General features: G+C 31.1%; 5 protein-coding genes across 12 annotated transcripts; 2 read left to right on the top strand and 3 right to left on the bottom strand.

Annotated features, from left to right (window-relative positions):
• Positions 1–970: 970 nt before the first annotated feature.
• Positions 971–2,573, bottom strand: LOC125049815 (protein N-lysine methyltransferase METTL21D-like). Its single transcript, XM_047649274.1, has 3 exons — positions 1,956–2,573; positions 1,670–1,865; positions 971–1,594 (listed from the first exon to the last, which is right to left on the bottom strand). The coding sequence occupies exons 1-3, from the start codon at positions 2,207–2,209 to the stop codon at positions 1,364–1,366; spliced, it is 681 nt and encodes a 226-aa protein (XP_047505230.1). The 5' UTR covers positions 2,210–2,573; the 3' UTR covers positions 971–1,363.
• A 327-nt stretch (positions 2,574–2,900) lies between these two features.
• Positions 2,901–5,851, top strand: LOC125049813 (ATPase H(+)-transporting accessory protein 2). The gene is made up of 8 exons (XM_047649273.1): positions 2,901–3,034; positions 3,115–3,245; positions 3,329–3,427; positions 3,503–3,646; positions 3,879–4,022; positions 4,179–4,308; positions 4,550–4,695; positions 5,517–5,851. Exons 1-8 carry the CDS (start codon positions 2,995–2,997, stop codon positions 5,688–5,690), a joined length of 1,008 nt encoding a protein of 335 aa, XP_047505229.1. The 5' UTR covers positions 2,901–2,994; the 3' UTR covers positions 5,691–5,851.
• Positions 5,852–12,047: 6,196 nt separating this feature from the next.
• On the bottom strand, positions 12,048–16,460 carry LOC125049757 (LIM and senescent cell antigen-like-containing domain protein 1). 8 transcript variants are annotated; one of them, XM_047649198.1, is made up of 9 exons: positions 16,243–16,395; positions 16,079–16,148; positions 15,503–15,616; positions 15,269–15,381; positions 14,576–14,768; positions 14,289–14,430; positions 13,691–13,807; positions 12,850–12,991; positions 12,048–12,243 (listed from the first exon to the last, which is right to left on the bottom strand). In XM_047649198.1, the coding sequence occupies exons 2-9, from the start codon at positions 16,084–16,086 to the stop codon at positions 12,050–12,052; spliced, it is 1,023 nt and encodes a 340-aa protein (XP_047505154.1). In that variant the 5' UTR covers positions 16,087–16,148; positions 16,243–16,395; the 3' UTR covers positions 12,048–12,049. The 8 variants fall into 8 exon arrangements, with proteins under 8 accessions (XP_047505154.1, XP_047505155.1, XP_047505156.1 ...); XM_047649199.1 differs by having other exon boundaries at positions 16,079–16,145; positions 16,243–16,384; XM_047649200.1 differs by having other exon boundaries at positions 16,329–16,349.
• Positions 16,461–17,996: 1,536 nt separating this feature from the next.
• LOC125049756 (DNA polymerase delta subunit 3) lies at positions 17,997–20,022 on the top strand. Its single transcript, XM_047649195.1, has one exon. The coding sequence runs from the start codon at positions 18,192–18,194 to the stop codon at positions 19,506–19,508; it is 1,317 nt and encodes a 438-aa protein (XP_047505151.1). The 5' UTR covers positions 17,997–18,191; the 3' UTR covers positions 19,509–20,022.
• On the bottom strand, positions 20,013–25,981 carry LOC125049755 (TAF5-like RNA polymerase II p300/CBP-associated factor-associated factor 65 kDa subunit 5L). Its single transcript, XM_047649194.1, has 12 exons — positions 25,809–25,981; positions 25,561–25,715; positions 25,076–25,450; positions 24,141–24,288; positions 23,547–23,616; positions 23,102–23,237; positions 22,310–22,489; positions 21,813–21,965; positions 21,285–21,432; positions 21,038–21,206; positions 20,393–20,624; positions 20,013–20,146 (listed from the first exon to the last, which is right to left on the bottom strand). Exons 1-12 carry the CDS (start codon positions 25,875–25,877, stop codon positions 20,035–20,037), a joined length of 1,947 nt encoding a protein of 648 aa, XP_047505150.1. The 5' UTR covers positions 25,878–25,981; the 3' UTR covers positions 20,013–20,034.
• Positions 25,982–27,211: the final 1,230 nt, after the last annotated feature.

Raw genomic sequence — 27,211 nt, 5'->3', positions numbered from 1 at the left:
ATACGAAATACTATTAGGTACCTACGAGTATGTGTGTTTTGATCCAGTAGAAGACGATATACCTTCTGGAGTTTTTTAAGAGTTGTCTTTATTTCAGGGTCTCACCGATTTCTTGCTTTCTGTGGTGCAGTTTCCAAAATACTGTGCACAAGGAATAATGGAAGGAAAAGGCTTCAACTAAAGCTAGTCATTTACTTATAATAAAACATTAATTAAGAAGATTTTACACGACCATGTGCCGTTCAGCTGTTAAGATACATAAGAGATTTTAACGTTTAATTCTTAGTATGTTATATTTAATATAAAATATTATTTACATATTAACAAAATTATTTTGCTTTCAATATCCTACAAAAACCCAACCTCATATTGACATTAAGAGCTCGCTTGTCTATAAAAAAATAAAGCTCATAGCTGTTGCCCGTGCCACCTGATTATATTAATATATTTATTGTTATTACGTAGAAGGTAACCAAAACCCTTGTAACGTGGCATCCGATTATAGAGTTGCGCTTTTCGCGCCTAATTCTGGCTTTTTGCGTCGAACAAACGTATGAAGTGTAAGTAACACTGAATTTTTTTGTTTTTAATTTTGCTTGTGGCTCTAAGCTGAATGACATTAATCTCTGAGGATAAGATTCAGAATCGATACTTAGCGTGTGTGACTATTGAGTCGTACAAATTTTATAGCAGAATACAATGTTTTTAACATATGGGGTTGTCATTCGGAGCGCTTAGTCGCGACTCTGATTCAGAAAGTGTTCAGAATATATTCAATTTCAGATTTAGAGTTAATTCACAATTTCTTAATTGGTATTTTGAAAATAATTACCAATAAAATGCAGAAATGTTTTCAAATCTATGTTATTTTTTATTAATAAATTTAAGAATGTTTGAGAAAAAACATTATATGAAACTAATATGAATATTTTAATAATAATAATGAGCATATTAAGGCCAAACTTAAATGTATATTAAGTAGTTGTTCTTTATTGGTTTATTGACTATATGAAGCAGATTTATATCTATTTCAGGTGTTTTACATGATTTTTTAAATACTGAGAGAAAAATATAACTGACTGTCTTATAGTTTAAACATGTTATTATTTCTTCATGCATTTATTTTAATTATATGGTTAACATTTTAATTATAATTTTTAATAGACTACTACTTTCATAGAATATATTTGGTTAAATGTCTACATTCCAATTATGTGTAACAATGCATGATTAATATAGACCTGTTTCAACAAATAGTAATTACACTTTATAAATTATTCTAAGAGAGCCAAAGAGAGAGAGCCTTAATTTGGTCAACATAAATTCATTCAGTCCATCACCATTCATCATAACTGTATAAATATCATTTTTTGGTAATTTTTAATAAAACTATATCAGAACTTCTATAATTAATATGTTGCTGCTCCTCAGGTACTTTTTCAATATAGAAATATTCTGTTAACTTTTCATAAAAGGATTTCCATAGTTTTTTCTGAATTTCTGAATCCCTTAATTCTTGAGTTAAATAAATGGTTGGTTTTTTATTAATAGAGTCATTCAAACTTTTCAGAGTTTCAATTAAGGTATCAACAGCCTGTAAAAATAAATTATTATTAGTTCCAAGTTATTTGAAAAATGTTGTATTATAAATATTTATAAAGCAAATTACATCTTCATAATAAATACAGTCTGCTAGCAAAATCATATCAAAATCCTGTTTGTGGATATCTGAATTTTTATCGCCCCACACAAGTGACTCGGCAATTGAATATCCACCCATGCTAGCAATCTTTGATTTATTTTCAGCAATATTTAATCTTAGCAAAGGAAGAGCTTCAGGTAAGTCTGTTAGTGTGACTTGGGCCCTAAAACAAATATTAGTTAAAGAAATTTAATATAATGTTAGTAAAAATATATACAAATTACTTTTTATGTCATATAGATGGTTTATTTACCCCAAAGTAGCTGCTGTCAGCCCCACAACACCAAGCCCAGAGCCTAATTCAAGAACCCTAACACCGCTAAGAAAATCTGGTTTATGAAAACACATTGTTTCAAGATATTTAGCTAGAACTAAGGACGCATCCCAAACTACACAGTTCACATCACCTTCCAATTTTTGATATATTCGAAGAGTTTTTAAACACACTTCGATATCTATTTCTCTGGGAAATAAATCGTTAAGTTGAAAACTTGATCTATGCGACATTTATAATTTTTTTTATTTACACCATAAAAATTTAATTCCTAGTTATGAAACTAAAGTTAACTGGAAATAAATCGCTTTGTTTACTCGTGCTTAAAATTCTTGTTTCCCATAAAAAATAAAGGTCATCAGTCACCACCTCACACCTGTGAACATACACCGAATAGTTGATTTACTCGTAAGTTCAAAAATCGAACAGTAAACAGTGAGTTCGAATCATTGACAGTTCGATATATATAATGGTATATTTTGTTGGTACAGTATTGTAGGTTGATTAATGCATAAATTTTTCTGATATAATAATGTAATAATATCCAAGACACGATTTTATTAGAAAAAATTGAAGAATGCGGTCGATATTTGAAGCTAGCATACAGAATTTTATCGCAAAGATAAATCGATTATCGACCATACTGGCTACTGCGTTTAAATGCAGCGCACAACACTATTTAATAGATTATAGACAAGCGCTAGAATATCATGAATCAATACATATATTCATGACGTAAATTCAGTTCAACATTTGAGTAATCCTTAGAAAACCTTTTAGAACATGAATTTTATTCAATAACCCGTAGGCTCAATACAAATTTGTTAATAATAAAGGTTTTATGATATAAAGATTATATGACCAAAAAAGCGAGTAACAATTTAGACATGTATATGTAATGTAAAACATGTATGTATTATTATAATTAGATTTCCGAACGAAATTTTAGTATGGTAACATCGAAATCATATGACAATCAGTCATATTGTGTGATCTCGGGGGTGTAGCGATTTCAATAATGGCTCTGTTTTGGTTAACTCTAGTTTTAAGCGTAATTGGTAAGTATAATTTCAAAATTTACGTATCTTCTGCCATTTTTAATTTCTTTTACATACATATTATATCTTAACATGTTCAGGTATCCACGCTGGAGGAGAATTTAGTGTGTTACACAGCCCCAAATCCTTGAGGTTTTCTGGATCTTCAAAGACATTAGAAAGCCTACTAAAAGAAGTATTTTCGGCTTCTCTTGGACTTTCCGTAGAAGAGGTATATAAAAGTATAATGTGGAAGTAACTATGTAAAGTAGCCATAGTTATGACATTAATATATATTTTTTTAATTTGTTTCAGAACTCTGACTGGAATGGCCTATCTGTTGTAGATCCTTTTGATACCCCTGAGGCTGTAGTTGAAGTATATGTTGATGGCGTTTCTTCTCTTGGAAATGCTGTAGGTTTGCAGAGCAAGAATTAAAAATTTTATAAATAAAAAAGTATTTTAACATTAATTTGATATTTTTTATAGGCAGGGCTAAAGGCTAAGACATACCCCCTTATTGTGGATGAGTATGAACCTGACACATATGATTCTGTTGCACACAGGATTAAGCAACATTTCACTAATGGTGGAAACAAACTAGTAAATATTAGACTGTCTGAACCTGATGATGTAAGTTATAAGAATATATTTTTATTTTTGAACTAAATTTCAAGAGAAGGTTATGCAAATAAAAAAAAATCTGTATTATGCCTTGCATTGGCACCAAAGCCACATTGATGATTTTTTATGTTAGTATAAACTACTTATAAATAAATATGAATACCTTATTATAGTTACTGAATAAAAAAATTTAATACATTTAAAATTATTTAGAGAATATATGAGAATATTTGGTTTACAGTTGATTGCTTACTCCAAAGTTTTTGGTGACATTGCACCCCCAAAAGTTGGCAAACAATTACTGCAACATTTGAAATATGATAGCTATGAAGAAGATTACCAGTTTCTCTTTGAGTTGGAGACATTAAAGGCTATTACTAATAAGGTATATTAACACATTATTATACAATATACTTTAAAATAAGCTTCTTTAATGCACAAACTAGACAATATTGTTGTCATGGAAAGGCACCTTCGCTGATGAAATCAATTTAAAAAATGCCTTTACTGTATAATTAATGTATTTCATGTTCATTTTTAGATTAATTCTGGTGCTATATCTGCTGATAATATTGTAGACTGCTACAATTTTAGATTTACGTCACTCCATGCTTTATCAGACCTTCATGGACCCAACTCTTTGCAAACCAAGGAAGCAAAAAAACTCTTAGGTAAATTATTTGTGTTGTTAACATAATTTGTAAGAACAGTTACATTGTGATTGAGTTGCACCAGTATTAGATTTAAATGAAAAAGCTCTTAGAAAAACAAGATAAATAAATCTAAATCAATAAAAATTGGTCAAAAACTTACACTAAACAAAAATTATTAACATACTCTGACTATGGGGATTAATTTTTATGCTTTTTCCCAGTCTACTTGAAATATTTATGTTGTCAATCATTTATTTAGGTGAGGCAATTCAGGCTCTGAGCAATGCTTTTATTAAGGCCTATGATGGAAAAGTACTAGTGACAGCTGTCACTACAGACATCGCTCATACACGCCGTGCTGTCCGTGAAGCACCCGATGATGCCCCCGTCAGTGAGATGAATCCTGTATGTATTAAAAATTATTTATAAAATCTTATAAATATCTCATGTTTAAGTAATTGTGATGTGTACCAAAATCTGTTTATCAAGATCTGTATAGTATTTAATCAACAATCTGTAACTAATTATTATACTTTTGAACTTATCAATCTAAATATTCAAGGTTAGTGTTCGGGTTTATTTTCTTAAAACAATTATACTAATTAAATAATTTGAACTTATATAACTTGTAAAATTAAATATTATAAAGTGTTGGATGTTGAAAATTTCTAAAGAGAACTTAATTTTTTATATATTATGTATAAATGGACAGGTAGAAGAGTCACCTTCTACCAGTGCTAGTACTCCAAGTGGTGGTAATGGTATCAATGTGAGCCTGACAAATACTATTAGTATTAGTACTTATAAAATTATAGTTTATTGTAGATTGATATTAATGCCTAATGTTATCTCAACCTGATGATAGATTTATATATTAGCTCTAATAAGTAAATCATTTAATATTAGTCAACTTAACTTCTATCATGTAAAAATACTATTTAGATTATTTAATTGTTAATAGTAGTATATTTATAATTGATAAGTAAATTTCATTATGATGTAATAGTGGAAGTAAATTAGAGACACTTGCCTCTTAGTCAAAAAAACTAATTCAATCTAATTGTACCATTTTTAACTCTCATCTGTCTCTTTTGATCACACCATAAACGCAATTTGGCAGAAAGAGACGAGCACTTTATAAGAGTACAATTGTCGGAATACTTTTTTATGAATAATGGGTTAGCTAAGTGAGAACATTTTAATTTACAAAGTTATTTTCAATACAGGCTGATGACAACTACACGGCAGATTACGCAGCTATCTTCAACATCATTTTGTGGTTTGGAGTAGTGTTTGCTTTCACCCTCATCGCTATTGTGTACGCCATCATGGACATGGATCCAGGAAGGGACTCCATTATATACCGTATGACCAGCACTAGGATGAAGAAAGATAATTAATTTAAAGTATTATTGTGACGAAAGTCCCCTGTGCATAGTAGCGCAAATTTTATTTCAATTTTCATAGTCACGTTCCAATTTGTGCAAGATGTTATTAATTTGTGAATTATAGTTAACTTATTCTATAAAATAGTGTTATGATTAAAATAAATTTATGTCCATTGAGTGTTTTATTTAAATTTTCATCAAGTAGAGTAGTTTAAGTTATTGACAACAAAGTTGTGACAAAAGAGTGGGTAGTGCGGGTTGCGCGTGTCAACACAAGTTCCGTATTTCTATTACTTTTAAAAATATTATTAAATAAATATTATTATCAAATATGTGTTTAAAAGTTACATACTAACACAAGGTAACGAGGACATACATAGTTTAGTGCAAAATCCGTCAAAAAAGACTTAAAATAAACTGTGAACAGAACAATAATTTATAAATTTATACGCGACTTACTTCGTTCAAAATGACTATATTTTCTATAAATGTGTGATTTCGGAAGTGTATTATTGTGACTATAGTGACTTGTGACACTATTGTGTTGTGGATTTTTTGTCAGTAGTGAAAACCTATACCTACATGACTAACAGAAGATGTATTAGTCATTCGCGACAAACGTCACTAGAAAACAGCATCTATACCAATGATTCGAATCGTTACATACTTAACCAGTTAGCCGATTGCGGAAATCGTTGCCTCATGCAAGTAATCTCGAGTTCAAATCAGTGTCTTGATCCTCTTTTTCTTTTTTTTGTAATTAATTACTGATAAAATACAAAGATAAGTATTTAGAAAAATAAATAATAACAATAAATAAAATATGGAGGAAATAAAAAGTATTTTAGAGGCAATGCAAGAAGCAATCAAACAGCAAAAAACTGATATGCAGGAAATGAAAGAGGATATAAAAGAAACTATCAACCGTAGTATATATGAAAAATTTAAACAGCTAGAAACCAAATATGAAGTTTTGGAAGGAAAATTAGAACAACAACTTATAAAAATTAACCAGTTAGAAAGAACAATTAGGAGGAAAAATCTGCTCTTTTTTGGAGTGGAAGAAAATGAAAAAACCTATTGCGATTTACAAAACAGAGTTCTTGATTTAATAAACAATATTTTAAAAATCAAATGTGATCACAATGGCGTTGAATGTGTTAGGAGGCTTGGTAAAAGAACAGAAAAAACTAAATTACAAATTGAAGTTAACAGGGAAAGAGAACAAGGGAGATTGGCAATCCTTAAATATGACAAAATAGTCTGGTTGAACAACCGAAACCAACAAATCTTAAAACCAAGAACGGATAAAAATAAGAGAACTCCATCAGAATCTCCTGAATCGTCGAGAACCAACGATAAAAGAAATGAGACTGTTAACCAGCCATCGAAGAAAAGCAAGGTTTACAACATAAAAAATTACGTTATCCAACAACCAAATTTAATTAAACGCCAGGCTTCCTCTCAATGCCAAGATTCCCTCAGTTGCGAATAGCAACCACTAATGGACCCTTCGGTCCCTCCATATCCCCCAATATGGCCGGTCACCGCAGGGGATATTGGCCAAAATTATGGCGACGGCGTCGGAAGACTGAATGGCCAAGTACATACAGATAGAATAAAAAGTAATACAATTTACTACCAACTTGCAAACACATACAAAGAAATATATTCAACGGAAAGTTCACTAAAATTCCTCTACTTAAATGCTCGAAGCATTGTGGGTCAAGGAAAGTTTGATGAACTGAAATGTATCCTAAACTCATTTAGACATATGATTCACATTATTGTAATAACATAAACATGGGTCAAAAGTGATGAACAAGCAAAAAGACTAATTTTACCTGGATATATACATCACTATACCTTTAGAACAAACACTACAGGTGGTGGAGTCTCAATTGTTATACATAACAATCTAAGCCATAGTCTAATAGAGGACTGTTGTATCGCGAATATACACTACTTATGGATACATATCAATAAATATAACCTGGATGTTGGACTAGTCTATAAGCCTGATCGCTCAAAAATTAATCAATTCCTTGATGAGTATTCACTTCAATTAGAAAAGAGAAAAAGAGCTATAGTATTTGGAGACTACAATATTGATTTATTGCTCAAAAAAGATCATGCCACAGTAAATTACACAGAGACGATTAATGAAAATGGATATGCAATTCTTAATTGAGTGGACTCATCCTACTCCACTCGTGAAACATCATCAAGCAAAACAATAATAGACCACGTATCCACCAACATAAAAGAACATAATTTCAACTTAGCTATTATTGAATCAGCAATGTCGGACCATAAGCAGATATATCTAGAATTAAAGCAATACTCGCCAGAAACAAAGCAGAAGGTTCATTATGAAGCTCTCAACTATGAAATACTTTTTAAGCTAGTTGAGCACGATGTTTCAAAATGTATTTTAGACTATAATCACATAGAAAAATTAATAATTATAAATCCACCAAAAACTGATTGGGTAAATAAAAATATAATTAAAGCCATAAACGAACGAAATATTTTATGGAAGCAATGTAAATCCCAACCAAATAATATAGAAATAAAGGAACAATTTATAAACAAAAGAAACAAAGTTTCCCAAACCATACAAACAGCTAAAAGTACTTACTATCAAAAGGCTTTTCAAAACTGTATAAAAAAACCAACCAAAATGTTTAATCTCCTAAATAGTATAGCAAATAATAAAGTAAAAGATACCAGTATGCCTACAAAATTAGAAATAAATTCAACTGCAATAACTAATCCAATAGAGATCTGTAAATGTTTTAACTCATATTTTTCTACTATCGGGCAAATTCTAACCTCAAAAATCTCAAAACCTGCAAATACCACTACAAACATAATTACTTCTCTCTCTAAAACAAAGTCTCAAACATTTCTATCAGAAATATCGACTACCACGGATGAAATCCTTAAAATTATTAGCAATTTAAATAGCAACACATCCATAGGTATTGATGGCATAAGTACGAAAGCACTAAAGTGTGTTAAAAACCTGGTTGTCAACAACCTAACGAGTTGCATTAACCAATGTTTAAGTAATGGTATATTTCCAGACAGCCTTAAAGTAGCCAAGGTTACTCCGATCTATAAGTCAGGCAATCGTACTGATCCTGGTAATTACCGACCAATATCAGTCCTACCAGTGTTATCAAAAATTTTTGAAAAGATATTACTATATCACTTGCGTCTTAATGACTACCTAGCTTCAATAAATTTATTATACAAAAAACAATACGGATTCAGACCTAAATCGAATACGTTATCTGCTACAATAGACCTAGCAACAAAAATTAAACTTAAGTTAGAAAAAAAACAAATAGCATTAGGCATATTTGTTGATCTTAAAAAAGCCTTTGATACCGTCTCTCATGAACTTTTCTTAAAAAACTTAACGATATTGGCGTAACAGGAACAGCATTAAAAGTATTTAGCTCTTACCTTGAGAACCGCCAGCAAATAGTTAAGATAGGAACGTTTATGAGTGATGCTACTCCAATAAATTGTGGTGTGCCCCAAGGATCTATACTGGGGCCACTTTTATTTTTGATTTATATTAATGACATTAGCAACTTAGGGTTAAAGGGTGATGTTACGTTGTATGCAGATGACACAAGTTTGTTTTACTATGGTAGTAATATAGATACAATCGTGAAAGATGCACAAATTGATTTAAACTGCCTAAGTGATTGGTTAGAAACTAATTTACTCACTATCAATACAGAAAAAACAAATTATATAATTTTTGCGGCAAAAAATAAGAAAATATACGATTTTGTACCTCTTACTATTAATGGATGTAATATCATTAGAACAAATAAGTACTCAAAAATATCTTGGTGTTGTATTTGATAGTCGTTTAACTTGGAAGCCGCACATTGACATAATTAAATCCAGACTTTCTTCTATTCTTGGCGTGCTGCGTGGCAGCGTGCGTTGCTTCCCAAAGTCAGTCCGACTCATTATATATAATATTATGGTAAAGCCACATATAGACTACTTAATCGAACTATGGGGCACTGCAGCGCCTACAAATCGTTATAAAATACAAATTATGCAAAATAAATTATTGAAGACATTATTCTATTACGATTATTTGACTCCAACTGAAAAACTATACAGTGATACCAAATTTATGAGTATAAACCAGACATACGTTTACAATACCTCAATTTTAATATACAAAATTATTAACAAATTAATTCATATAAATCTATCCTTTACACAAAAATCAGATACAAAATATCCATTACGAAATATTGATACATTATGTTTAATACAACCAAGGACTAATTACGGAAAACTTAATATTATGTATCAAGGCGCACAAATATTTAATACATTGCCACCCAGATTAAAAGAAATAAAACCTTTTTACAAATTTAAAAAACTTTTAAAAGAACATATAATTAACAACATACCTATAAAATAACAAAAATATAAACAACCATATTCTATATCAGTGTCTGTAACAATCGTAAAAGTTTAATATGAATTAATGGAATAATTATTAATGCATTTACAAAACATCAAGAAGCTATTGTAGCATTTACTTATGTCTGCGAACGAGCGTCTTGTAAAATCGATGCGACCTACCTGCACCTTTGTAACAAATATGGTACATATTGTTAGAACTAATATTTTTATTTTATATAGTGTATTTTCAAATAATTTCATAACATGATGTACATAACTAACTTACTCTAAATTTTCTCGCTAAGTGAATGTAATTCTTTGAGAAATAAAGTATCTTTGAACCGAAGTTGTTTAAAACATTGTCATAAATATCATGGCAATCTTTTTTTAAGATTCTGTTTCGATTTGTTTATAACACGGGGAAGACCTATGTAACTATAGTTAGAAGCAGTGACCAGCTAATACCCAATGTAAGAATATGTCTTTAGCCATAATCAAGCCAATTGGCCCGTACTTATCGGATTATAATCTTAAAAGTTTAAGAGAAACAATCTGATGACTGAATTTTTTAGTTTCTTGTGGAGGATATGTTGTATACAAAGTCTCATATCTGAAGTATGAAGCAGAAATAAAAACAAAAGTAAAGGTTAGCTTTATTAAATCTTATACAAAATAAAACTATACTATTAATTATTTCTTACGCATGTAAATAGGCACATTTATTTGTAATATTAATTGCATATTTTTATAACGTTTTTATAAGTTTATTTATTTACTGTTACAGATAAAAAATATTTTTTTTATTGAGAATTAAATAATAAAACTTAACTAAGAACAGTTACACAATTAATTATTTAGTATAAATTATTATATTATACTCTGGTGAGATTTCCCAGTCTTAAACATTATTTATTAGTCAATTTGTATATTTAAAATTAAACATAGAAGCCTTATTTTATTATTCTCAGTGTTATACATAAAAATGTTTTATAAACATTAAAAAAAACTTCTTTAATGGATATAAATGTGAATATCTTCATACTGGAAATCAAAGCACTATTAGCACTTTTTGTAAAAGTTCAGCGGAATATTGAAAATGCCAATTTCTCCTAATTATGGCAACATTACTATAGAGTAATCTAATAGCTGACTAAAGGACTTGTATAAAAGCACTATGGTCATGTAATAAATTAATAAAAAACTATTCATCATCAAAAATCAAATAGTTATGTCAACTTGATGTGACAATCTGTCGCTGATCATGATTTCTGAAAAGCACTTGAAACGTAAATTTATGTAAATAAATTGGTGTTTATATAGGTAAAAGAAGTTTTACATATGTATAGATACAAAAAGTACATCATGAGACACCAATAACAGAATAATCATATGTTTATAAAATTCAATTGCACTATACTATAGCACCAATTAATAATTTGCACAGTTAAAAACATAACAGTCATTAAGGCCCTTTTGCATTATATTTTCACGACACAAATAGCAGAATTTAAGGCATGGTAGACATTAGTATTAAGAATTTTTGCCGTGTTTTAAAATTTTATTAAGTAAGAAAGAGTACGTAAAAGCCTTGGCAAAATTTAGATAACCGATTTGTCAGGTTAGCGAGTATCTAACAAGATTCAAGGTCGAAACTATGATATTACAATACCTATGTTTCAAACCAATTTTATTAATGGTTTTTAATTTCTCAAGTAAGAGTGCACAAGTCACAAAATCCTTTTAAATTACTTGCGCATATATGTCGAGTTCAAAAATACATCAGATGAGAGATAATTTGTCTTGTATTACGGGGCCTTAGACAAAAAAAACTTTGCGACAGGCCTATCTTCAATCGAATTTGTATGAAATTGGTCACGTGACAAGCCTGTTGCATGGTTTTTGTGATTTGTCTGTGTTTAATCTTAGTTCCTGCGCAGTGTGTAATGGTGTGCGCGTCGCAATCGTCGCCGCAATTCGGCTGGAAATCGTTCGTAGCATCGACGACAGGCGGGACGCTCGTCATATTCGTAGAACTTACTGCGCGTGCTTAAGGCCGTATCACATACGGAACATGAGAAATGGTGTACGCACCATGCTTTGTTTAGCGCAGTGAATACTGAAAAAAGGAATAATACAGTAAGCTTAGAGTCGTCTATTCAGAGGTAACGGGTAACCGCTGTAAACATGGCTAAGGGAGCGTTCAAGTATTACGTCACGAAATTTTTGGATATTCTTGACAATAAATATAGTTTAAAAAAAACTATAAAACACGCTCTTAAAGCACATCAAACTAAAAAGTGAAAAATAATTTCTAATTTAGGCTGAAAATGGTAATGAACAAAAAATACTGGTTTTATTGTGAAAAAGCGTGTTTTAAAGTTTTTTTAAACTATATTTATTTTCCACTTTTTAGTCCTAGCAGCAATACGTGTTGTCTCAATTTAATCGTATTGCTTGTGGGCATTGTGGACTTTAAAAAATATTTATTGTTTTTTCGAGATAAACCTATGAAATTATTATATTGTCGCTGATTTTTGTGTACAAAGTTTTAATTAAATCTGTCCGTTTAAAGTGGGTCAAAATCGAGTCAGAAGGAGTCGGTTACATACATACAGGTGAAGCTAATATAAAGCGTGTAAAAAATACGGGATCTCTACAATTTTACTCATATTTCATTGTGTTAATTGATTACTAAAAGTAAATTTTATCAAAAGCTACTAACCGTCTCCAGCGATGACCTGGTTGCAGACGTAGCAGAGGTTGCCAAACAGCTGGTGGTAATGCTGCTCGCAGTAGGCCAGGCCTTTCTTTTCGTAATGACGATGTCCGTGGAATGGCTTTTCGCATTTCGCGCACACGAAGTGCTACACAACATAACAAATAGTAAGGCAAAATCAAATAAAGGCTTTAGAAATTCTAATTTATGTGACAATAATAGTACACAATCTCGGATTATAAAGGCTTTCTAACACTACAAATATCATGTGAGATAAATAAATTGAGAAATAATATAAATTAAAACTTTTTAATCGTTGAAAACGTTTACTTTTTTCTATTGGAGTGACCACATTCGATAGCTATTAAAGACACAGATTAGTTCCTATATAAAGAAATAGAATCAAAGAAACTTATTAGTTTTAAATATGTAATTGCATATTTTCTGTGGTATGGCTTTTCAGGTTAAACCCCTAAGTAGTTTTTTGGTGGTTTTATGTCTCCAATGAATAAAGAAAATAAAGTAACGATTTTTTAAATTTTGTTGTTTAGGCTGGTTCTTTCTTGGGGATTGTTGTGTGCAATTAAATAAATACGCCACTACGAGAATTTTAAGTATTCTGCCAATAGTGATTGGTATAAAAACAATAATATAGAAGGGAAAACGAAACCTTTTTATACTTATTACACTTCTGTACGCAAATATTTAGATTTATAAAATTTTTGAGACTTAAAATTCATTAATTAGTTTATTAAGTACATATTTACGCAACATAAGATTTTCTTAGTGCTTTCTAATTTTTGACATGTATTTTATGTAGGGGGACATGTAATTTTTCTTGTCTTACCTCAACATGCCAATGTTTGCCCAAAGCGGTGACAATCCTCTCTTCTATGGGTCGACGACATGCGCCACAAATCGGAATGCCCATTTTGTCGTGACAACGTAGGCAAAATAGATTGTTCTGTGGAATTTATTTAAGAATTACAGGCTGTGGACTGATGGTCAAGCGTTTAAAAGTGCACTGACGTCTTAAATTTGGAAAATTATTTATATATACCGAAGATACATTAAGACTCAAAACTCAACTGCTTTTAGTCTTATAATTGGATTTTTCTGCTTTTCCTACAATCTGAAGACCATGTGACACAAGGTCGAAGCAAACCTTTTGCTAGCGATTACAACGATATTGATGCCAACTTAGTGCTTCCACTGCCGTTTTGAATTCACCAGCGGTCAAAAAGTTAATCATATATTATCGATTAATTAAGCGCTTATAGAAAATATAGCCCTACTGATATATTTTATTAGATTTTGAGCCACAAATGAGGTGGCCATAGTGATTTATGGAACACAACCAAATCTAGCATTTATGGATTCATAATTGCAGAAGTTAGACCTGAATGGTTCTGGACCCACTTATCTAATGCCCCAATACAACTTACCACATCATTAGCGGCGTACCCAGGCCGGTTCTTGACCTCGCGCGCAGTATGATCCAGCTCCACTCCACAAGTAGCGCAAGTGAAGTGATAGCCATGATACACTTCGCCACGGTAACGCAGAGGCTCACCATCTATCACACCACTAGAAAGAATAATTTTAATGATAAATATAATTTAAAATTAAGACAAACATTTTATTTTACACATATTTTCCTTAAGTTCATTGTTATTATCCACCTTGGTTTCTATTAAAACCATTTTAAAACTGTCAAGTATGTAATACTTACTGGCATTTATGGCACATATAATTTTGTAATCCATCAGCTTTTATACGTGTGTTACAACCATGGCAAAGAGCACGACCAGCGTTCTTGATAAAGCCAGCATCAGCCAATTCCATGTTGCACTCCTCACAGCGGAAACATGCTGGATGCCAGTTAGCATTCATAGCCTTTATCACACGACCAATAACAAATTCACCTGAAATATGTTATTTAAATAACTTGTTTGGTAATATTGTTTTATGTTTCTAGTAATGATTTTAGTATTATTTATTGTAAGAGATAATTTGTAATAATAATAATACACAAAATTGGTATAACATCTATGAGCGTTCAAGTATTACGTAACGAATTTTGGGAGGGGGGGGGGGTCCTTTTGTAAAACGATACGATGCGGGGCGGGGATTGAATTACGCGTTATTAATATTATTTTCGACTTTTCAATACTTTACACCACATAATTGTAACTTTTAGGTATAGGTATAAAGAGTCACTGGGTGGTCACGAAACGTTTTACTATTGGGTACAGAAAAACGTTACGGCGCCTTACATGGGGGGGGGTCAATAATCTCCAAAAATTGCGTGACGTAATACTTGAACGTTCCCCTATCATAAAATTAATAAATTTTTTCATTGAAGCTGATACCATTTACTGTAACATATTTTAAAAAGTCAAAAATGATAAATAAAAAAACTTACGACATTTGCCACAGCATGGTGCGAATAACACTTGAAAGTCTCGTTCACAGTACTTTCGGCCTTCAAAATCATAATATACTCCGTCAGGAAAAACTCGAAAACATTGAGCACAACTAAAAATTTATTTAAATTATAATTATTTTTAACTAAATGTAACATTATGTAAATTCAAATTAAGTAAATTAAAAATCTTCTTAAACATATTGTCATTGAACCTTTTTTTTAAATACTTACACAAAACAGTTTGTATGCCAGAGTTCACCATTGGAATTGACGATTTTTTCATTAGTCTCAAACCCATCACCACACCTTGTGCAAAACATGTTATCAAGAGACATTTTTCCTATTCTAAAAAACAAATTCATACTTGATTAATACACATCACAAAATATATTATACAGGAAAATATGCCAATAATATGAAATATGATTCATCAACCAAATTCCAGTTCATTTAAGACAACAACAAATTAATGAAACATTTCAAACTTATTTTTATAATTACCATATATTTATATATATTTGCATTTTATTAATTTTTACAAAGCTGTATTAAACATGAAGTGTGTAATTTAAGCTATGACAGAATTATGATGAATTGCTAAGTGAAGGTCATTGATGGAGTAGAAACATCTGATCTTTATTTCATAAGGAACTAGTGTAACTTGACATAGATGATGTACATTATAATGAATTAAATACATATATGAATAATGTATAAATTAATCTGACGTTAAACTATTGATTGTTATGGTGGTTAAATGAGTAAATGAATGTGGGACCACTCCCACATACATAACATGTTGCTTACCCAGGCATTTTGATCAAAAATAAGAAAGATATCAAATAAAAGTAATTGCTGATGTTCTTTAATCTATCTGCTAAAAAGAAAATTTACAATATAATCCTTCTGAATCACACAACTAAAAATTAGGTAATTAACAAAAATAGATTTCAGTAGGTACAAGTACTAACGACAAAACCAATCCAAATGGTAGGGCAACGTATAGATTACAATGTCAAATACTTATGATAAGTATCATAAATATTTAAGTATTTACCTTATATATCGAAAAGAAATACCAATACAAAAAGAAAAGCTTATTAAGTTTTCCCAAAAAATAACAAGGATTTAATTAGAATCTAACTTCAAACTTACTCTTAGATCTAGTATTACTGTCATGAGTCATCTGTCAATTATAATATATTCAGAATTCAATTGTCGAATCCATGTCAAATATATTTGTTGACTTAGGTCTTAGACTACAATATAATTTAATTTTAATACTAGAACAAGACATACATTTACGTTTAATGTTGTATTTTTTATGTATTCCATGATATAAACACGTTTTATGTTAAACACATGCATAAAAGAAGCTGTATGGAAAAGTAATATTTAGAGTGTTAAATTATAGATATATAACAAGAAGTGCAAGCGAGAGCGCGGAACGAGCGACAAGAGGCACAATCGGCCTCCGCGTTCGGCAGCGTTCGACATCTTTATTGTATATTATAAAGTATATATCGCATTATATCGATTATATTGTAATCGATCAATTCAATTGTGATTTCCATTTACCTCCTTCTCTATAACCATACAAAATATCTATCAAACAAATATAATTAAAATTTTCTTTTGAAAAATGCAACCATTCCATTAGTATTTTCTTATAATTCAATTGATTTTTTTCTACACGATTTCTATACTTTAGTTATTATTCTTAGAATAAGAATAAGTGATAGTCAAAGTCTCCATTACTATAATATTGTAGTGCCATCAATGCGTTGGGTTGTCATTCTCTCTACAATATGGCTAGGGGGCCAATGGCCATGCGTCGTGCTTGTGAACGGATGCTATATAGTTATGGTGACTGGGGGCTTAGTCAAGATGTACAGTAGTGTATGTGGAAAGTCGAAAACTAAACTTGTATGAAAATGACAATTCTTGTCGGCAAATTTTCATAGAAATTTAGTCGGTCTTGTCTGGTCGGACTTGAATTGTTGTATACATACGGCTGTGCATTAATCAATTTCTGCCTTTATACCAATAAGAATAAATAATGTTTTGATTTTTATTCGCTGTTAGATTAAATTGTAAAAATATGTATATCATATATTATAATTTCAACAATTTAGCATGTAATATTATGCTTTTTTGTGCAATATCTTGGCTTGTCTATATATATCTCCTTTTAAGGTGGTGGTTTAGTTGAAAAATTATAAGAAACAACAAGGCATTTTAAACTTATAATATAATAAATGTTAAAAGAAACTCTTTGTTTGAAGCTGAGTGTCGACGGGCTTTAATCATTTAACATCTAAGCTTATGACTAACATAATATTAGAGGCTGCAACGCTAAAAAAAACTGACTTGGCTTATCTAAGGGTTTTAAATTTAAGTGAATCTTCAAATTTCAATATACGTGGAGTCGTCCTATTGGACATTATCGGAAACGAGAATGTAATATGTATTAAAATTTCTGAGTGTGTGAAAAACTAAAGGGCTCATTTTGGCTTCAAGTGTGCGATGATTGCCAATATTTTGTTTGCGCTTCTAATTATTAACTTAAATAAATATATTTAACTTGACTAATGTTAGGTTACATAACTAACGATTTTTATTAAATTTATATAACTTAGGTCTCGTCTTGGGTGCATATTTAGACTATATTACAAATTGTATACTAGCGGGAAAACACCACTTATGGCTCTAATCTGTGTCAACTGTCAATGTTAGTATGTAAATTTTGTAAAATTTGAAATTTCATGCAGTCAAACATTTTTAATGTAATTATTTTTTAAAAGTGAACACTGAAGAGATGGTTTACACATTGCGGTTATATGCATAGCATATTTCATAGCAACCATTAATATTTATTTAAATTGTTTTCATCACATAGGAAGTACCAGCTTTCTGCATAATGGAGATGGATGATACACATATGAACCTTTTAAAGGACATGATCTTAGATGAAGGAAAATTGGTTACTTATTTAACATTGGCAAAAGATCTTTGTATACACATTAACAATAGTAAACTATTGATGCATAGTTTTATTAAATCTACTCGTGAAGGGAATCCTAAACTAGAACTTAACATAAACTTTTTGATATCTGGTTTAATTGACGAAAATAAAGTCAGGGTAACCGTTTGCTCTGAAGATAAGTTGGAAGAACATAAGAAAACGTTTAAAGTTGTCTATTTCATTCACGTATATAGTATTTCCAAAGGACGGTCAAAGGAAAATTCGGCAGCATTGGTGAGCGTAATTAAATATGATGATTTTAACTTATGTCCAGGCATTATTAAAAGTCAGGCCAGTATCAAGAGATCTGATGTAGAAATTGGTATTCTTAAAAGTAGCAGTCAGAAAAAGATTGTAAATCGGGTAGATCCACAACCAAAAAAGGCTAAACAAGAAGATAAATTGAAACCTTTGAAGAATGTTCACGAAATCAATGGTAAAGCCCTTAAATCTGAACCTGATATAGATATCAAGAAAGAAATTATTTCCCCTAAAAAGGATTTTAAACCCAATAACAAACCTAGTTCTCACAAGGGAATTGCGGGATTTTTCAATAAACAAAATGGAATTGGCAACAAAAAAGAAAATAAGATTACAGTAGATTTAAAGGCTACTAGCCAAAAAGCAGCAGATGTTTCTAAAACAGAACAGAATGCTTTAAATGATAAAATGGATGTTGATAATCAAGAAGAAACCGAAGTTAAAAAGGAAGCAAGAAAGGAAAATATGATGAATGATAATAAAATATTAAATAATATTAAAAAACATTCAAAAGTAGATAAAAAACGCAAAAGGGTTTTGCGGGTTTCTGACAGTGATAGTGAAGAAGAGAATGATCCTTTTGTTGCTGAGGAAAACAAGGAAATTGCTAATGAATCTGATGAAGAAATTCCACCAACTCCAGTTGCAAATAATTTAAAAATAACATCAGGAATTGTGAATCCTAGAAAAAAGAGAAAGGTTGTAGATAAAACATATATGAGTGATGATGGTTACATAATTACTAAAAGAGAAGAGGTGTATGAAAGCTGTTCTGATTCTGAAAGTGTGGACAAAGAGGTGTCAATAAAAAAAGAAATTAAAGAAGAGAAATTACAAATTTCTCCAAAAACAAAACCCAAGGAAGTGAAGAATTCACCTAAGAAGAAAAAAGTTTCCCCACCTCAGAAGGGAAAACAAGCTACATTAATGAATTTTTTCAAAAAAAAGTGATATTGTTATTTAAAATTAATCATGGAATTATATTTGTTACAATTCACATTTGTAAAAAGCACCTTAAATACCTATAAATTACAGGCTGCAACTCGAATTACTTTGAATTAGGATAATTATTGTGGATTAGGAAATGCCCTAATTTGTAAAAAAAGGTTTTATTTCTTTCAACTACCCTATATAATTATTTGTTAGAATGTTTTTCAGAAGCTTAAGTGTAAATGTATGAAACACACCTTTATACATCAGGATGACTCAAAAAATCAAGTACATAGGAAAAAAATATTCCATTTCATCTGGTAATGTTTACAGGAAATAATATAATTTTGTTGAAACCATTTATGGCAGCACTGTATTAAGGAAACACTTTAAGTCCTTGTATTTATTATGGGAACTTTAAAACCCAAGTAAATGGATAAATCATTCTAAGATAAAAATCGTTAAAGATTTAGAAGTAAACATATTGAAATTATTGTTACTTTCTATAAATAAAACAAATTAATATAAAAATGTATATTTGTGTATTTCATTTCTTAGTACCTATAGCAACCATCCAATCAGGATGTACCTGTATATCTACTAAATAATTACATTTAGTATTATAAGTTGATGTTGAATTGTCTGGACTAGATAGTTGTCTGAAACAAAAGAAATATTGTGCTGAAATTAATGAGAATATTTGAGAACAGCATTTTAAAAAATCCCATTTTTTATTAGGTATAATTAATTACTATACACTAACAATTTATATTGCATTTAAAACTTAGAGGTAACTGACTTTTCATAATAGGAACCCTTTTAACCAAATTCACCAGATATAGAACGTTCGAGCCAAATGCATGGAATAAATCAAAATAAGATATGATGTGTTTTTTTTAACTTACTTGTTTTTCAATTGACTATCCCAAACAACTTTCACAATACCATCCATTCCAGCCGAACATAGGATAGAGTTATCTGTGGTCATTTCACTTAGGTCTGAAGAAACTCTGTTTGTTAAAGTTGGCTTTCCTACAGCAGACCAATCTATGGAGGTCACTTTTCCATAATGGCCCCTGTATTCATGTACACATGTGCAAGCGGCCAAATCCCATACTTTTATTTTCTTGTCATCGCCTAAACAAAATAAAAATTCAGATAAATGTTTTGCTGGATTTCTTAAAGGTTATTAGGGAAACTAATAGTTATAGATTAGATATATATGATTCCAATTAGAGGCAACGCACGTTAACTAGGAAGGTTAAACATACTGCGATTTTGAATGCCACAGTAACAAAAAAATCCTTATAATGGGTAGAATTTGAATTCTTATTGCTCTAGACTCTAGAGGGTAGGTAGCGTGTTTAAGTTCAAATAATGATGTTTTGGGTTAATTCCTGGTTTTCCTAAAAAAAAAGACTATATCGACTTTTCTTGCCCATATTTAACAATATTTAACCTGTCTAGGTCTTAACCTGTCGGCCATTTTTCCAATAGACAATGCTCCGATGTTTGGGTAATATCTCCTAAGTAAAGGCTATTTTTCATACCTGCAGAGGCGAGATGCGTCCCACTTGGCGAAAAGGCAAGCGCTCTTACGGCCCCACGGTGAGAGCAAAGTACGCGTACTAGTCTTGCGTCGCATACTGCCCAGAGACGCACGGATCGGTCCGCACTTCCCGTCGCTACGTACGCCTCGTTGGGGTGGAATTTTACGCACTATAAATTAAAATTTAAATTCAGACAAACATACTTGTACTTACTATAAATCTACAATTAGAATAGACAATTTCTTACCGTGACGTCAGACATGTGTCCTACAAATATTCTCACAGGGAATGTTCTATCAAGTGACCACAACTTAGCTGTCCTGTCGTGTGACCCAGTTACTATAAATAGGCCATTTTTTGATACATCCATACACCATATTGGATAATTATGACCCCTGAAATATAATTGATTAAATTTTATTTCTAAAAAATTACATTATTTTAATTTTTTAAGCTGAACATCAATGACACAAATATAATAAAAATTAACATACACAAAAAAAACATATTAAGTTATTTTAATGATAAACTCAAATGCAAGAAATCTAGGGGGATTCACTCGATTGTGATTGCTCATACTAAACAAATTGTATCAATACTTAAAAATAAAATTTACACCTAATCTATTTAGAATTTGACTGAGCCGCTTCTTTAAATTACAAAACTACATTTTGGCGAAATTAACGCTTCAGGGTCTTTTTTAATGGAAACATAAGTGCCCTAAAAATGGTACCGATGTCGCATTAATAAGCGCGACCAACCAAAGACAATATACCTATAAACAGATGCACAAGAATAGTCCGATATTCGCCATGCCCTCATTGTACTGTCATGTGAGGCGGAAAGAACTAACTCCTCTCTTGACAAAATGCTGACTGCTTGTACAGGGCCCGAATGACCTCGTAAGGGAATGCCTGTACCTATTTGCCTAAAACAAAATACAACTTATTTATATTATTTACATAAATATGTAAAAGATATCAAATTTATCAATCAAACTTGTTAAGTTTGGCATTCAAAGGGTAAGAGTAAGAGTGGAGACTTAGCCAGAACTATGACACACATCAAAATCAAATACGTATTTGACATACGAGGTAAAAATACGCGAGGAAAGAAGGAGAAAATGTGTTCATTTTAAAAGTTGACCAATTTAAAGAGAAAAACGAAAAATTTAAATAGAACTTAGAAGTTTTTTCCAAGAATCAAACAGAGTGAACACGCAGTATTTTTTTAAATGATAAATTTTCTGGCTTATTATTTTCGTAATACTACCTTGTATTATCATTTATTTCTGGATCTGGTGGTACGCTACACGCCAGCTCTATTTCTGATATATTTCTATTAATGCGTCGATTAATATTATTCTGACCGAGGTCCCACAATCTTATTTCCGAGTTACTAAATCCTCCGCATAAAACATTACAGTATTGATCAGTTTTTGCACATATTAATCTGTAAATGAAAAAATAAAAATTTACCAATCTCCATTGAAAACAATTCATTATTTTTAGTATCATTGTGATAGTGCCACTTCCCTTAACTTAAGCTTATTAAAATAACAGATTTGTATGCATGAACAGATGCATTTAATTATAATTAAATTAAAATAATTAGGATTAAAAATAATCTTTGTTGAATCAAAATCAAACAATAATATGGTCAAACATAAAAATTACTATTAAATGGTGTTGGTTTTAGCTAGGGAGCGTTCAAGTATTACGTAACGCAATTTTTGGAGATTATTAACCCCCCCCCCATGTAACTCGCCGTAACGTCTTTCAGTACCCAAGTACAGTACTGTACCCAAGTATAGTAAAACGTTTCGCGACCACCTAGTAACTCTTTAGTTACTATTATGTGGTGTAAGTCGAAAAAAAATATTAACAATAACGCGTAATTATACCCCGCCCCGCATCGTAACGTTCAAAAGGACATCCCCCCCCCTCCCAAAATTCGTTACGTTATACTTGAACACTCCCCTATCATTAAAAGGTAAATTCTTCGATCTGAGAGTATATATTACAAATAATAAACATATAATATGAAATCACATTAATCACTTACTCAGTATCAGGGGCTGCTATTTTATACAATTTCAATGGCGCCAGAGATTCCCTTACTCCCTTTATTGCATCTTGAAGATCCCTTAGTTCTTTATCTACTGCATATTCAGCATGTCCGTTACATTTAGAAAACACACCTAAAAATATTTAATAAGGTATTTTATTTTCTTACAACAACATTCATTTAATATTCACTATGATATCGGATATTCAAAAGAAAGTAAAATTTTAGGGGCCTCATAGCCTAGCGGTCTTATTAAGTGGCAGCTAGGTGAGGGGTACCGGGTTCGATTACCGATTCGAGGGCAAGTTTTAAATTAATTTAAATTTGTTCTCGCCCTTTGGGAGGACACGGTCGAAAATCCTATACTTGACGCTGGCTAATGCACAAATCGTGCCAGAGCCATAAAAAAAAATGTAAAATTTTAAAGATGATATTTCCTTACCGCTTATATTTTCACTTATATTGAGTTCAAGTTTGATTTTATCTTTTGAATCCTCTTCTTCTTCATCTTCCTTAAAAAAAATGCACTTGGAATATTAATATAATATGTGCTACAATAAAAAGTATACACTTCAGACTTCACTTGTGTAATATCTAAATGAAGGTAATGTATCATAAAACATCATAAAATCAAATGCAATGGATGTAGATGTAAATTGATAAATATTAAAGTAATTTTTTAAAATCAAGTACAGGTAATACTAATAACTATTTCTTACGATGCAACAAATTTGTTTATTTCTCTCAAAATATTATTTTTAGCATATTTCCATGAAATTGTTAAAGCAAACATATTTGATTAATTTGTTAAAGATTAACTCCCTTTTTCATAAACATGCGTGTGAAACAATGTAAAGGCACTGGCACATTAATATCTGCTTGTTTCCACGTTTTAGACATCAGATTAAATTGATTAATACCACCATATATTGTTCCGTTATTATAATGCAAAGGGTTAGGCAATGATTTAATCGAAATCTATTCACATAAAGACTACATCTTACAAGTTAAAACCATCTTAGTGATATATACTTACAGTATTACTTTTACAATTTTCTCCATTAACATCTATGTGAAACCAAGTCTGCAACACCTGTATCATTAAAACATGACCATGTTTTGCTAAATACGCCTTAAGCATGTTCAGGGAATCTTGGGACAAACAAATGTCAAATTTACAAGACCTGAAAATCAGAATGTTTCTCATTATTTATCAGAATTTTGCAATAACTTAAAAATTTGTGGTATAAATGAGACTAGATATTCTAAGTAGTAATTTATATTTTAAGAAAAATGCAACTTTCTACACATAACCTGTCAAAATTATGTATGCGTGCATATACATTATATGTGAATGGATGTGTGTGTATATTACACTCTGTGTTTGAAGAGTGATAAGCGTGCGCTTTTGATTAGTGAGCGTAGTTTTTTGAACCTCAGAGTCATGCCAATATATGTATGAAGTATATGGTGAAAGACAAAGTTGTAACCACTGCGTCTATGATTGCCATATGTCAGGCACAAAAGACTGATCCCCTGTTTGATTACATATAACAATTATTAACTCTTAAAGTCCTATTAATCTAAGCGCTGGTACCCTGTAAATATACTTTGTATGATATATATATATAGTTCTTTTGATAGAGCTGATGTTACAAACATTGGAAACATGCAGTACAAAAACGTAGTTAAGTTAACATCTGGAAAAAAGGGTATCAACCAGGGGCTTTGGTAATCCAAAATTAACAATAATTTATAAAATTATATTAATTTAATAAAAAAACTTATGGTACCATTATATATATATTAAACATTATATTCTGTACGCTGAAGCTTAATTAATTTCAGAGTTTACGCATACCACAATCACTTAGGGCCCATTAAAAAAATCAATGACGCTACAACCATTTTAGGTCTGGGCCTCAGATTTCTATATCTGCAAGTACAGTAAATATTTTTATAGAAGCTTACCTAAACGCTGCAATAGTTGGTCTTGATTCTATCTCTTGAAGATTATAAACTGACCCAATGTCATCAAGCAGTTGATTCATGTAATCTTTCTCAGGTGTTTCATTATCAATAGTACCATTTTGTATAGAATTAAATAGCTGTTCTAAACTGTTGGGCCTATAGAGAGCTGAAGGTAGATTACCATCAATTGGCTGGTGGTAAGATAAATCTTTCTGAGGAAGTGATGCGGAATGTCTCTTCAAAAACATTTGAGCAGGTCCACTATGACCACCTCTTAACATTTCCAAGTACAAGTGACATAGAAGTGGTGTTAATAAGCCCAGTAGTTCACTTCTTACTTGCTCTATTTTAAGTTCTTTTATAAAATTAAACAGTCTGTAAAATAAGTGATTGTAAATGTTAAACTAAAAGAAAAGTGAGTTTCAAGGATTTAATTTTGTTCTTATTAAATTATAATATTAGTAGTATCAGTAACAAGAACTTACCTTGTATATTGAATATCATACTGGGCAGGGTCATTATTAATACAAGAAAACAAAACAGAATTGGCACGACTGGATTCACACTGTACAATAGTGGCTACCGCCATTTCCTCCGCACTTTGGCTTATAGAGTTGTTGGTATTAAATACATCAATATCCTTAAACAAAAATTAAGAACTTATAGATTAGTTATGTTTAAAGCTTTAAGGAAAGCATTAAAATATATTATTTAAAATAAAATAATTACTCACTGGGTAGTTTCTGCGTTCTAAGTAGGAAGTAACAACGGCTTTAACGGCATCGTTTCTATTTCGTTTCATTGAATTAAAGCAATTAAGATTATTAAACAAAAATGTTATTAAACTAAGTTTAATAAAAAAAACATGTCTTTTAAGCTCTGACACATGACAGTCATACAAGTACAAAAGCACAGATTATGTACCAAGAGCCACTCTAAATAATGAAAAGCACGCATTAAGTACAGACTAAGCAATTTCGTTATATACTTCAACCGATAATCCAACACATATTGCTTGGGATAAAACTTAGGAAAACTAGTTATTAAGGACCGAGTGACCACGAAGCTAATTCAATTTAAATTAGTAAGAAATATGTTTACAACCTAATTTACGTTACGCACACAATTAAAGCATAGTGCCCATGTAAAAAGCAAAAGTGGATACCTAGCTTTTATTGTGACTCGGCTTTACCATATAATGATTTAAGTGTATGATAAAACAGCTTATTAATTATACATCATGTTATTCTTTCATTGGTGGCTGTAAATAAAACCATTTATACAATAAAATGTTCCTATCAAACTCCAAAGAAAATAGAGGACTGAATATACCTACAAAAAACATGTTCACCTTAAGTTTAGGTGTACATTTAAACAAATGTATTATTTAGTTTAGATCCTTAACCTTCAACCTATAAATATCTTTGATATGTATGTGTTGACAAGAGCTTCTACATAGATTCCAGATTTCTAAACATTTATTATAAAAATTATATTAGTAGGTAGGTACCACGTCAGCGAAAGTATTAACTTAGAAAAACGTTATAACCTATAAGATGCAAAATATATTTATATGCTTGCATGTATTTTAAACGCTTTCGAGGCTAGCTAGCTAGTCCAAGAATTGAAGCCGGCCTGTCTTCCAAAGCGTCATAATTTCAGTCGTTGGGCTCTTGGGAAACTCGCCGCAGATACGAATTTTGTTCAGCGATGAGGCCCATTTTTGGGTTAAAGGCTACGTAAATAAGCAATATTGCCATATTTGGGGTGAAGAGCATCCCGAAGCCTTTCAACAACTGCCATTACATCCATTAAAAACAACCGTTTGGTGTAGCTTATTTATTGGCTGGAGGAATCATTGGCCCATATGGCGCCAATTTAACAGTGATTGGGTTCCCCATTCACTAGCTATCGCACCATGATAAACGACTTTTTGATGCCGGAAATTGAAGCCCATAATCTCCATGACATTTGGTTTCAACAAGACGGCGCTACATGTCATACAACTAACGGCCTGTACAACATTGGATTTAGGACTGCGTAGTCGTTTCGTTGAGCAATTTATCTCTCGTCTCGGACCGGTACATTGGCCTCCAAGATCGTGTGATATCACACCTTTGGACTTTTATTTGTGGG

The sequence above is a fragment of the Pieris napi genome, chromosome 5 (genome assembly GCF_905475465.1).
Source record: "Pieris napi chromosome 5, ilPieNapi1.2, whole genome shotgun sequence".
Taxonomy (NCBI): domain Eukaryota; kingdom Metazoa; phylum Arthropoda; class Insecta; order Lepidoptera; family Pieridae; genus Pieris; species Pieris napi.
This window is presented reverse-complemented; position numbering and strand designations above follow the sequence as displayed.